Below are 13,487 nucleotides of genomic sequence, written 5' to 3'. Positions count from 1 at the left end.
CATAAATTAATTTCCCTCATGACGACGATGTCGCTATTTTCGTGGAGGAGTCTGGTTCAAATTCTGTGTGGGTTGGGCGAGGCTTAAGGGTTCGTCCTGAAAAATATTTTTATTTCCGTTAAAGGACCTCCCGGGGGAGTTATTGCAAGTCTCGTTATGTGGAAAACATAAGAGTTGTACTCATTTGTTTTCGTTTGGGGGCTGCAGACCTCTGTCGGAATATTTAATTTCTTTTTGTGTTATTTGGTTAATGTTTACATAGTCGGGAGAGTCTGATCAGCTCTTCGGATTGTGTCATGTTGCCAGATTTCCGATGTGATATTTTCTTTGTGATGTTTATTATTTATTAACGCATGAGTATGAAAATGAGATATTTTTGTTGAGGCGAAAAGGCCTTGCAAGGACGTGTGGTCCTAAAATTTTATGAAATGGGTGTATAAATTCCTCCCTCTTTGGCTAACTCTTCTCTACCTTTGTTTTGTTCATTCAAACCAAAACCCTCTAGGTGGATGGTTCTCCATCTTGCTACCACATCATTTGGCTTTAGGCTGGAAAAATGATCCAATAGTTATTCAAAATGAAATAGTTTAAAGTGTCTGAATTTGTTTTCCAGCAGGTCCGGAACAGAAAAATTATTTTACCTTCATAGTTGAAAAAAACTTCATTGCTGGAGTTGGACGGAAAATAACATAGCAGCTGGCCTCATCTAAAGGTACATGCAGTAACGTAACATCGAGCTTATCCGGCCCTCAACCGAGAGGCCCCCCTGGAGCTGATCTGGCCCTCAACCGAAGGGCATCCTGGAACTGATTGACGTGATCCGGTCTCCAACCGAGAGATCTCCACTGGTACAGACCAGGCTAACTACACTGCACCGAAGTGACTGTCAACCACAGCTTCCCGACCGGCAAATAAGAGACTGATTATTGACTGACCATAAACTGGTGAGAGGGTTCCTTTCTCAATATCGAATAGAGGGTTTTATGTAGAATAATCTTGTGTTAAAATTGTGTAACTAACGCCCAAACTTAATAAATATTTTCATGCAAAAGTTTAGTTGTGATAATTTTCCACTTGTCATTTACTACTACAATCACTGGATATTTTGAACCGGGCAAGCAACCCCCATAAGGGACATTGCAGCAGGGCAATAAATAGCCTGGTGTAACCGGGGCACTGCTCCTGGACCCAGACCCAAATGGGGACCCCACAAATGTTTACTTCTGTTTAACATAATAATAGAGGGACCCCCAGAAAAAAGTCTGCCCCTGGGCTCCATGAAAGCACACTAAGGCCCTGGTAAATGGAAATAATAATACTGAATAACTATTTTCACTGGCCTTGGCCAAAGCATCGGCCTACAAAATGGAACTGAAACAATTTAAATATTTATGTTCACTCTACCTATTCAACTAAGCACTAGTTTCTTGACAATTCTGTTAATTTATAGATATGGCCTATTAAAAATAAACTTTTTACACTTTATGAAAAACACAGGGCCGCAACTAGATGCTTGGTCAGCGGGGACAAGAATGCATTTTGCTGCTCCCTTAAAATGTTGGAAAAGAGATTAAACTGTCAAATTTGCGCCTCATTTGGTCCACCACCAGAGGAACCACACCCCAACTGCTCATATCCCAGCCCCCTCAGTTGTGGCCCTGGAAACACAATTCAACTCTTCAGCCATAGATTTATTACAATTAACTAGATGCTCAAAATAAAATTTATCAAAAATTTATATTATTTTCAGTGTTGCTTACAGTTCCTTTGGTTTAGAAGAAACCATGTTGAAAATTCATTTACATGGGAAAAACATTAATCCTTTATATGCGCACACCACGTACAACTAACTTATTAAAATATTTCAAACAATCCAATAACTGTATTTTGCCAAATGTGAATGATAAATATTTTTCGGTCCAACGCAGAAGTTTTGCGGGGGGATTTGTTGTCTCAAGAAAGTACAGGGCCTTAAAAAAGATCAATATGGAATGTAGCCTCTTTTTTCAAAAGCAAGGAAAAGAAACACCTTGATTTTTTCTGACTGTGGGGGGGGGAGAGTATTGTTATACAACAACTTGCAGCAAAGCTGTCACTTTATCATGGTCCGCCTATGAGGGTGGGGTTAACGGAGCTATAGCCCTAGACCCTGGACCATTCTCATCATTTTTTGTTTTTATACACTATGGATTCACTATAGAGGGGCCCCCTATTCCAGGATAGAGGGGGGTGTCGTGCTTTATTGGCACCAACAGTCATTTCACTGTGGACATCTGTGTTCATGGAAATTTTCATTTCATTCAGACATTATGGCCTTCTATGTATTGAAACAGCAGGGGTCACATTATAGTCCTGAGGCTGCACACCCCCAATGCTGGTGTCCTTGCTGGTGTAGGAAAATACTGCGGTTTTGTGTGTGTGTGTGTGTAGCCTTCTTTGAACGATAATTGCAATGTCTTTTCTTCCTTCCTTGGAGAAGGACTCAGAGAGCAGTGCCTTCTAAATTGTTCTTTTCTTCATTCACTTTTTTTTTTAAACTTATACATGTGTATTGTTAAAAAAAATTGCAGTAAAAAGAATAGAAATACTTAGTTCAAGATATGCACTGATACACATACAAATTGATATGACTGATGTTACACTGTCCTCACCTATAGGACATATCTAAAAGGAAAAAAAATAAAAAGGTCATCCCACGGGTCCCCTTGACTCCCGGGCCCCAGTCAGCACCCTATGTGGGGGCCATGAGCAGGACCCTCAGGCTGAGATCTTCTGCGACCCCTGTTCACGGACCCTTCTAAAGTTCTGTGCTCAGATGGAAAAATCTAATAAGTCACTTTTTCAAAATTTCATGAGGTCAAATTTGTAAACAATATTTAATAAAAATGTGAAATTGTGACTTTTTGTCTCATTGCAATTTGCCTCCGTTGGTTCCTCATAAACCGAAATAGATGGAGAAAATTTTGTCACCTTCCAAAATTTCGACGAACGAGACTCCAGAATGCAAACAACTCATTTTTTTGGGAAGTGACTTGTGACATTTTGGCATCTGACCACAGAGTTAATTTATAGCATGAAAAAGAAAAAAATTATGATAATTGTCCCAGACCTACATCTCTGTCAGGCCCGCCCTTGTAGGGGCCCCATGATGGAAGGGGTCCTGAATAAGTCAAAGAATACGCATTTTGGACGGATTTTGTGAGGGGAAAAAATCTTGGTGTCCATGATATTTTGTTGTCACATAATTTTTTTTTATTTGTCAAGCCACACTCATATATTTGAGCATATGTATAACATTAATTGGCCTACATATACTGTATGCAGGCTCAGGGAAGTGCATAGAACCAAACTTTGTGGAAGGTTCAAAGGATACCTCTTCCAGATAAATTTTGAATCACTAACCCTCAGAAAGAATTTAAAATAAATCGAAATAGAAAAAAATGTATATACAACTTCTGTCTATATTTTAATTTATTCAAAAAAATCATCTTGGGGCAGACACCCATATGTTTACTATATTTTACTGAGGCAGAAATCTAATATTTTTCACGAAAGTAGGTTGAATTATTCGTCATCGCTGAAATCGAATACAGATTCGGGACATTCAACTTCAAAAAAGAACCTATGGTCAATGGGAAATATATGTTATTGTTAAGACCCGTACAGAGAAATGTCTCACAGACTTTGAGCAACACCAATCACTTTTGACTTCTGGCATCCCTGTACATCAAATTAGGATAAGTGACAACTTTTGGAATTGCATAGATACATGGTTGAAAGATAGGTCGCAGTGGGTTATGGTAAATGGAGAATTTTCTGATTGGACAGATGTTAAAAATGGAGTCCCTCAAGGTAGTGTCCTTGGTTTCATTTTTTTTTTTTCACTTTTTATCGATAAGCTTGATCAGGTTATCAATGGTAATGTAAGCAAATTCGCAGATGACATGAAGCTTATGAGGGTAATAAGGACTCAAAGTGAAAGGGAGAGGCTTCAGAAGTACTTGAATGTGATTGCAGCATGGGCCAACGATTGGAGCATGACCTTTAGCATTGAAAAGTGCATGGTCGCTCATTTTGGTTTGAACAACTCACAATTCACTAACGAGTTGAATGTTGGTGTCATTCTAGATGCAACTAGGATCACCCATGGGTGGGCATAGATGGGGCATGGGGGTATTGCCTCTTCCCTGCCAGCATCAATGACTGGGCCTACTGATCCAATGCATATCATGAATATGAATTGACATCATCATCAACCTGCCCCCCCCCCCACAAAGCCTTTGACATCTATATTCGCTTATGGGATCACTGATTTGGGAATTCTCATTTACAAGCGGCTTAGATTTTCTGAAAATTGTTCAGCAGTTGTTAAAAAAGCATACAGAATGTTTTGTTTCATTCTCAAAAAAAAGCATACAGAATGTTTTGTTTCATTCTCAAAAAAAAGCATACAGAATGTTTTGTTTCATTCTCAAAAAGGTCTCTTCGCATTCTCCTAAAGTGATCCTTCCACTTTCCTGGGACTTAGTTTGCCCTGGATTGGAGTATGCTGTTAGGTTTTGAAGACAGAGGGACATTGACTTAATTGAAGGGGTGCAGAGAAGAGCCACACATGCTCTTAATGGCGATGGCACACAGGGCTTCAGCTCTGAAGGGAGACTTGATTCTTTGAAAATGTTTACATTGGAAGAGCGCAGCTGTAGGTGGGATATGATTGAAATGTTTAAAATTTCAACGAGATGGATAAAATAGACCATGATTTGTTAAAACATCATCAATAAACTGTTTCGACAAGGGGCCATTAGTATCGATATGTAAGGGGCAATTCTCTCTAGGTTGTGGTATCACAGGGAGTTTTCTCTATTAGGGTTGTGAATAAATGGAATAGCTTACCTCCAGGGGTCGTGAATTCTAACGCAATTTACATGTTTGAAAAGAAATACGATAAACATATTGGTATAAATCGAGAAGCTATCCATACTTAGATGAGACAATCATAATTTTTTATGGGCAGTATATTTATATTTTATCATAATTATTGGTTTTTTTATTGCTCTTATTGGGTTGCTGTATTTTTGATAAAGTTTAGATATATATTTGACATCTATATTTTTAATAGGCATCTTATTTCCAGCCACCTTGTTGGACATTTTGTCTGTTCTGGCCTTTGTATTTGCATATTGTCAGCTCACACAGAATAATAACAGGTCTGTGCAGGTTAAAGAAAAGTTGAAGAGCACTTATAGCCAACTCTGAGAAAATCCTGAAAACCCTATTGAGAACATGCATAGATATATTAATTAAGAAAAAAAAACTTTATTCAGAAAACTTTAATTCAAAGTCATTAAGGTATTTAGAAATGAATCTTTTATTAAAATAAACAAAACTCACCTAAATGTGAAAGGATTAGGTGAATGTAGATTGGTATTGGAAGGACTGGTTTTACACATGAACAAGGATGACCTAGATTTATATATACACAAAGAGAAACTGCTATAAGGGATATAAAAAAATATAAAAAACAAGGTAATTATAAAAAAATTGAAAAATAACTTATGCTCACCATATTTTTTTAGGCTTATTTATTATTTTATCATGACTAGAATGATTACTAATTCTGATACTGCGCTTAGAAAACCTGTATATTGTAAAAAATTGCATAGACCATAGCTGACAAGTCTCCCGAATTTTTCGGGAATCTCCCGAATTTTAGCTTCATCGCTCGACCTCCCAAAAAGTTCTTAAATCTCCCGAATTTTTACGAAATTCACAAAAATCCCTAATTGTCCCTAAAAATTCCCTACTTCGTTAAAAAAAATCCCCGTTCATGAAAACAATCCCTAAGGAATTTCTTGTGGGGCATGAATTTTTTTCCCCCCTTTCGAAATGACGTCACACATCGTAAATGGGGAAATTCCCTTTTTAAGGAAGTTTTACAAACCCTCTGATAGTAACAAGAAAGTTGTTTGTCTCATCGTGCAGGGAAATGGCTTAGCAGCCAATAGTCCTGGAGATAATAATTGAAGATTATAGTGACGCGTATATGGTCAAAATTTCTTTTGTTGAAGTTACGTACGAGCGATATAACAAAACATGAATACTGATGAAAAAAAACATATTTCATCAATTTTAAAGATACTTATTCCGATGAAACGTTCCAGAAGAGGGCCGACTTTTTCCTTTTTGTACAAGTTGTGTTACGGACATAAGCATCGGTCATGGAAAGACTGCCATCATCACTCGTGAAATGGAAAAAAAAAAAAAAAAATCAAGCAAGTGTCTTAGTCAGTGTTCTTCAAAAATTGACGCTTTTTTCCTTCATCTTCCGATGATTTTGAGGTCATTCGCGCAGAATGTTTGTTCACAGCGTTTCTAATTGAACACAATATTTATTTTTACATCATTGAAGTTTTGGCCTCCAATTTCACTTGTTTTTTGCATAGGAATTTCACATTCCCAAGGGTTTTACTTCCATGTGTGTAAAATCCCTATTTTAATTTGACCTCAGTTTTTGAGTAGGGATTTTATTCCCTACGCTTTAGCTTTTATGTTTGGAAAATCCCTATTTTATTTGGAAAAATCCCTATTGTATTTATTAGAGAGTGGTTTTAGCATAAAATACGGGTTTACGCGAAAATCTCCCGAATTTTCATTTTCAAAAGTTGGCAGCTATGATAGACTATCATGACAAAGATGCTACAGCATACTACATCTCAAGAGGTGCTACAGCATGGAAAGGCAGAACATGCATATAACTAACTCATCTTTTGTAAAATCACTGGGAAAGCTGGATTGTTTTGAATGCATTTCTACATACTTTGACCAATATCCATTATTTTTTTTTACATTTTTTTTCCATTTGCTTATTTTATTATGATATAATATGATGATGATGATATAATGATATGATTTATACATTATTTCACAAGAGGCAACAGTTACTAATGCAGAGAAAATCCCGGCATCTCATGTTTCTTTTTGAGAAAAACTCAAAATTTTTACACTTCTTTGTACCATAATTTTCTTTTACTATACAGTGTAAATTTCACCTAATCTGTCAAATGAAAGGTGATAGCCAAGCTCATGTGGAGCATAACACACCTTATTAACTGTGTATCATCTCCAACTATTTCCAAGTTATGGTAAACAGAATGGAAATGCATCAAGTCTGGAAAACCTGAATTTGCAAAGTTTCTGGAAGAATTTCATGCAAACTAAGCACATATTTGGAAAGAGCAGAAAACCTCCTATAAGGTAACAAAATTTTCATCAGAATATCTGGATTTAATGGCAAGTGACAAGCACTGAGAGACTGGCAAAATACAAAATTGCATTGATAAAAATTGTTTTTTCAACTATTTACAAAATTGCATTGTTGTCAAAATCTGTAACCGATACTTCTGCAAACACCCTTCTAGCTACATTCAGTTAAATTCACCAAAAACTTGTCCATTCCAACAGCTTTCAAAAGAGCCTACAATAAACCTCATATAGATGTTGTAGTTCGGGAAAAAATTTTGCCTATTGTTTACAAAACATCACTGAAATCAGGTGTTTGCAAAATTAACTGTTACAGATTTTGGCAGCAATTGAATTTTGTACTTCACCAAACTCTTAGCACTTGTAGCTTGACGTTAAATATTGATATCCTAATGGAAATGGTGTCACCCTCTTATAGGATTTTTTCTGCTTTTTCTAAAAATGTGTTTAGTTTGTATGTAGGTCTTTAAAAAACTTTACAAATTTTGTTGTTTTTTTTTCAGCTTTGACACATTTGTCTTCTACCCACCATAACTCTGAAATGGTTGGAGATGGGACAGAATCGCTATGGTGGTTTATGCTCTACATGGAAAAAAAATGTCTTTCTCCTGGCTGTCCCCAGCCTATTTTTTTTTTTCAAATTTTAAAATGATCACTTTTTATTTTAAAATAAAAATATATTCTTATTTTCGATAACATATATTTTTAGAATCATATACATTGTTTCATATTCATTTTATTATATTTAAAATATTATAATTTAAAATTATAATATTCATTAATATTATAATTTAAAATATTTTTTATCAATACATTATTGACATATGAAAATTTTGCCCAGCTTTTTTTTTTTTATTTATGATATTTCAAACATTACACAGGTAAATCTTGGGAATAAAAAAAATTTTTTTTTTGCAGAAATAGTGTATATATAAAATATAACCATTGATTGTGCTACCTTACACAGCAACACAATGGATAACTATTTAACAAATTGAACTTATTCAAGACAAAAGAAGTGAGTGTCTTTATTAAATGGCTTTCTGATGTGTTAAGTTCAGGGTTGTTTAGTTTAAACCATGTTGGTTTTAACCAACTTGGTTTTTTTCAAAAATCAAATAAAAAAGTGGCCTAAATATTATTTTGTCCCCATGAAAAATATCATATTGGTTCATTATTAGCCAAAATTTTTCACTCTCGCCACATTTTATATTCTTGGGGTACACTCTGATAGTACACTGAAGAGCCAAAAAAACTGGTTACCTGCCTAATATCGTGTAGGGCCCCCCGCGAGCCCGCAGAAGTGCCGCAACACGACATGGCATGGACTCGACTAATGTCCGAAGTAGTGTTGGAGGTAATTGACACCATGAATCCTGCACGGTTGTCCATAAATCCGTAGGAGTGAGAGGGGGTGGAGATCTCTTCTGAACAGCACGTTGCAAGGCATCCCAGATATTTTCAATAATGTTCATGTCTGGGGATTTAGGTGGCCAGCGGAAGTGTTTAAAGTCAGAAGAGTGTTCCTGGAGCCACTTTATAGCAATTCTGGACGTGTGGGGTGTCGCATTGTCCTGCTGAAATTGTCCAAGTCCGTCGGAATGCACAATGGACATGAATGGGTGCAGGTGGACAGACAGGATGCTTACGTACCTGTCACCTGTCAGAGTCGTATCTAGGCGTATCAGGCGTTCCATATCACGCCAACTGCGCCTCCACCAGCTTGAACAGCCCCCTGTTGACATGTAGGTTCCATGGATTCATGAGGTTGTGTCCATACCCGTACACGTCCATCAGCTTGAAGCAATTGGAACCGAGGCTCATCAGACCAGGCAACGTATTTCCAGTCCTCAACAGTACAATGTCAGTGTTGTCGGCCCTAGGCGAGGCATAAAGCTTTGTGTCGTGCAGTTATCAAGGGTACACGAGTGGGCCTCCAGCTCCGAAAGCCCATATCGCTGATGTTTCATTGAATGGTTCGCACGCTGACACTTGTTGATGGCCCAGCAATGAAATCTGCAGCAATTTGCGGAAGGGTTGCACATCTGTCACATTTAATGATTCTCATCATTCGTCATTGGTCCCGTTCTTGCATGATCTTTTTCCGGCCGCAGCTATGTCGTAGATTTAATTTTTTACCGGATTCCCGATATTCCCGGTACACTCGTGAAATGGTCGTACGTGAAAATCCAAATTTCATCGCTACCTTGGAGATGCTATGTCCCATCTCTCGTGCGCCGACTATAACACCATGTTCAAACCCACTTAAATCTCGATAACCTGCCATTGTAGCAGCAGTAACCGATCTAACAACTATGCCAGACACTTGTTGTGTTATATAGGCATTGACGATCGCAGCACCATACTCTGATTGGTTCCATATCTCTTTATTTGCATACACATGCCTGTACCAGTTTTTTTGGCTCTTCAGTTTATATCTTTGAATGGTATAAGATGATATAAGTGGTTTTTTTCAAAAAGTCACATAAAAATGGCCTGAATATATATATATTTTTTCATATAAAGTATCTTAGTTATATACAGAAGCCAAAATTCCTCATTCTTACCACATTTTCTAACCTTTGGTTACATTCTGATGATCCATATGTTTAACAAATTCATGAATAAGGATTGCATTACAGATCTAAATGTAGTGGTGTATTATCTCACAGGGATTTATTTTTTTCCTGCAAAAAGAAGCAGCAGCAGTGGTGACACCATCCTGCTTGGGGCGCGCACGCACACACACACACACACACACACACACACACACACACACACACACAGGTGGTCTTATAATCCAATAAAGACACACCAGCTGTCCCTAAAAGACAAAAGACTAGTGTACTAGTAGTTATACTTTCTCGCAGACATTTTCATTTTCTTTCCCATAAGAAGCAGCACATCTCATACTGTATATCACCCAGTATTAACATTCAAAATATTTTTTTATACTTTTACCATTAAGCCCAGTTAATCAGGGTTCTATCGTGTAGTAGTCACAGATTTATGAAAAATAATCAGCTACATACAGGGTGATTATGATTAAAGTTTTGATTCCAAAGCTATACAATAAGAACTACTGATCAGAACAACTTGAAAATTTGCATGGATACTCCTGAAGCAATGGAAATTTCTTTGGCAAAAGAAAAGAAAAAAAAACTTTTTTTTTTTTTACCAACCTTGGTTAAGTTAGAGAGGTTCTTAAGATCCTCCAATATTATACACTTATTATCATTGGCATATGCAGAAGAGGGGTTTTGGGGTTCTAACCCCCCCACCCCTTGAGCCAAGATTATAGTGTTATTTTGCAGGAAAAAAATCTGAAACCCCCCCCCCCCTCGAGAAAATTCTGCGTATACCTATGCTTGTTATTTGCTGCAGCATCCTGCTCTGGTGTCAGGCCTGGATTACAAGCTTGTCACTGTATCACTTTAGGTAAGATCAAATGTTGCGTCACAACACTCTTGATGGCAAATAATACATCAAATCAATCACTGACCCTGTTTTGTCCGCTCTTAAACTCTCTGCCTAGTTTGTCACATGCATATATGATTTTGTCATTGCGCTATAGCTAGTCAGTCAAGATCGACACAATTCCAAAAAACAAGAACAATAAGTAAAATACTGCAAGAAAAGCAAAGGTCTGAATTACTTTTAGGGAAAAAACTCAAGATAAGCGATTTCCCTAGTATTAAAATATTTCCCATAGTTGTGTGAGTGCGGCCATCCATAGAAGTAGCAGTTGGCAACTCTGACTTGCATCTAAAAATATGTAATTTTTTTCAATAGCTTTACAGAAGAGGTCTTCTAAGGCTACTTTGCATGATTTTCCAAAAAAATATTTAATATTGATACCATATAAGTTAATTAAGCTCATATCTAGTACTTCACATGTTATACTTCTGTATGATGGAGGTAAAGGGCCCCCCCATGTTTATTTTTATCAACATTGCAATAACAATATTAATTTGCACTACTTTTGTTGCACTGCACTTTGATGTAGGACATCAAGTCCTATTTAAATAAATAAAGAGATATTCACTTTATAAAACAAGCGAGCTCCAGAGAAAAACATACTAAAAAAATCTTTAAACATTTAAATTCTGAATGTTTCAAGAAATATTGATCAATGAATGTTGATCTTTACAGCAGGAGGAGGGGGTGCTCCCCCCCCCCCCGGACAACATAATCATAGTCTGAAAAAAAGAAACTTTCAAAATTTATTTATATTTTTTTTTTCAAAAAAATTTCAAATTGAAAAAGTTCATTTAAATATACCACCCCATAGGCACTAGAACATTGGCGCTTAGGCCACATGAATTCTCTTCTCCAAGTAACTTTGTGAGGTCACAGAGTCCCTCAGTAATTCATGAATATTGTATGCAACCCATCTTGCATATGCTCTTGAGGAGGTTTTGTATAAGTGGACGTACGTCTAGCAACACTAGGACCTCTACAATGTTTTGTTCGTACCAGAGCTTCTATGACATCTCTTACTACAACACATTCTCAACAGAACAAGTTTCATGGGCATGCACGTTGAAAAAGTGTCCATTGCAGGCAAAACAAAAAAACACACTATTGATGCATATGGCAGATTGCCTTACCACCCACAGATAAAAAAGATTGGTGCAGGTAAAATAAAAAATAGAGTGAACATTGCTTGTTGTTGAAATCATCATAAAGTTGCCATTTGTGGTGTTTTTCACATAAAATTTGCCCTTGCTCATCTAAATTCTCTGTTGATCGGCCCAGAAGCATGCCATTTTTGATTTTGTGGCTTCAGAACCACATCTATCTGATGCACAGGCATAGACGTATGCAGAATTTTCTCAAGGGAGGTTTTGATTGTTTTTTCTTCTCGGAGGGGGGGGGGGGGTTAGAACCCCAAAACCCACCTTGGCATACGCCAATGTGCACAGGCACCAGTGCTGAAATAATAACAGGTTGCATTAGAGGACGAATTTCATATATTGCTTATATTTCTAAAAATCCTGATATTATTAGCTCTATCTTTACACTCTGGTGCTGGCCTGGGACATAAGCTAATCATCCTGGGATTAAAGTAATATTTCTTTCAATTCGGCCCAAATATTTTTTTAATGATGAACGATGTGTAAGTTTGATCACCAACCCTTTTTCAACCCACCGTTTATACTTTCTCAAACTCTGTTGTTCTGTCACATGCATATGCAAGTTTGTTGTTACGTTATAGCAAGTCTGTAAAGTTCGACGCAATTTAAAAAAATGCAATAATAATAATAAGTGAAATGCTGCAAGAAACTCTGACCTGAATTTTTTTCCTGAAAAAAAATGTCTGGAGAAAAAATGATTCTGGTACTATTGAGGGTGTTTCCCATAGCTTTGTAATTGAGTGCAGCGGAAACTATGGACAATTCATAGCAGTTGGCAACTCTGCATTAAACATTTATAATAATAATAATAATAATGCTTACCTATAGGTACTGGGGATAATACATACTCACTGGTAAATGCGACAAATTCACAAATTTTATCAAACTTACCAAAAAGGTCAGTGATTATGCATAATAGCTCACAACTGTGCATAATCACCAGATTTATCACATTTACTTCAACATATACATCACATCAATTAGTTATTATCAAGAAAACTCACCCATCATCACCAGTACTTGCATATCGTTCAACTCTATCAGGTTTCTCTATCTTTGAACATGCAGGTACTGAAAGAGTATATAATTTTAAAAAGGCAAAAAGGAAGTTTTTGACTTTTTTTTATTATAATATTCAAGCAATGCAACATAGAATATTCAAGAAAGAATATATTATATCACCAGAACCAAATATACAGCAATTTCTCTATTTAAAATCATCAAGTTATGAACACTGAAATTTGTAGACTACCAAAAGATCTTTTGAGAGGAATTTTTCAAAAACCATTAAATTTTTTTCAGGCTAAACATGTACTAATTATTTAAAAACGAATCTTAAATTTCACTCTTGAAAACTGTTCATCATTATATTTTATGGGAAAAAACAATGTGTATTTTTTTTTTAAACATAAGTTTTACAGCTTATGGTGCTTACTTTACTACAACATACAGGTTGATTCAAAGCTTTAGGGGATAATAGAATATACATAAACCAGGATTTTTGTGACGGTGTGTGCAAACATGTGATTTTGCCATCTCCCCACCAAAAAATTCAATGATTTTAGAACAGTATTTTTTATCTTTCCCAAA

The 13,487-nt window shown here is 36.4% G+C and overlaps 1 protein-coding gene across 4 annotated transcripts in view; it reads right to left on the bottom strand.

The window, feature by feature from the left end:
* Positions 1 to 13,487, bottom strand: part of Ask1 (apoptotic signal-regulating kinase 1) — a 606,402-nt gene that overhangs the window by 136,299 nt on the left and 456,616 nt on the right. For all 4 annotated transcript variants that reach the window (XM_089239611.1, XM_089239614.1, XM_089239612.1 and 1 more), the window contains 2 exons: positions 12,902 to 12,968; positions 5,392 to 5,463 (listed from right to left, as the gene is read on the bottom strand). In XM_089239611.1, coding sequence (XP_089095737.1) covers positions 5,392 to 5,463; positions 12,902 to 12,968 — 139 coding nt within the window. The remainder of the gene's footprint in view (positions 1 to 5,391; positions 5,464 to 12,901; positions 12,969 to 13,487) is intronic.

This window comes from Pholcus phalangioides, unplaced genomic scaffold (genome assembly GCF_987345545.1).
Source record: "Pholcus phalangioides strain wild (caught in Gottingen) unplaced genomic scaffold, Ppha-v1.0 ptg000011l_1, whole genome shotgun sequence".
NCBI lineage: Eukaryota > Metazoa > Arthropoda > Arachnida > Araneae > Pholcidae > Pholcus > Pholcus phalangioides.
This window is presented reverse-complemented; position numbering and strand designations above follow the sequence as displayed.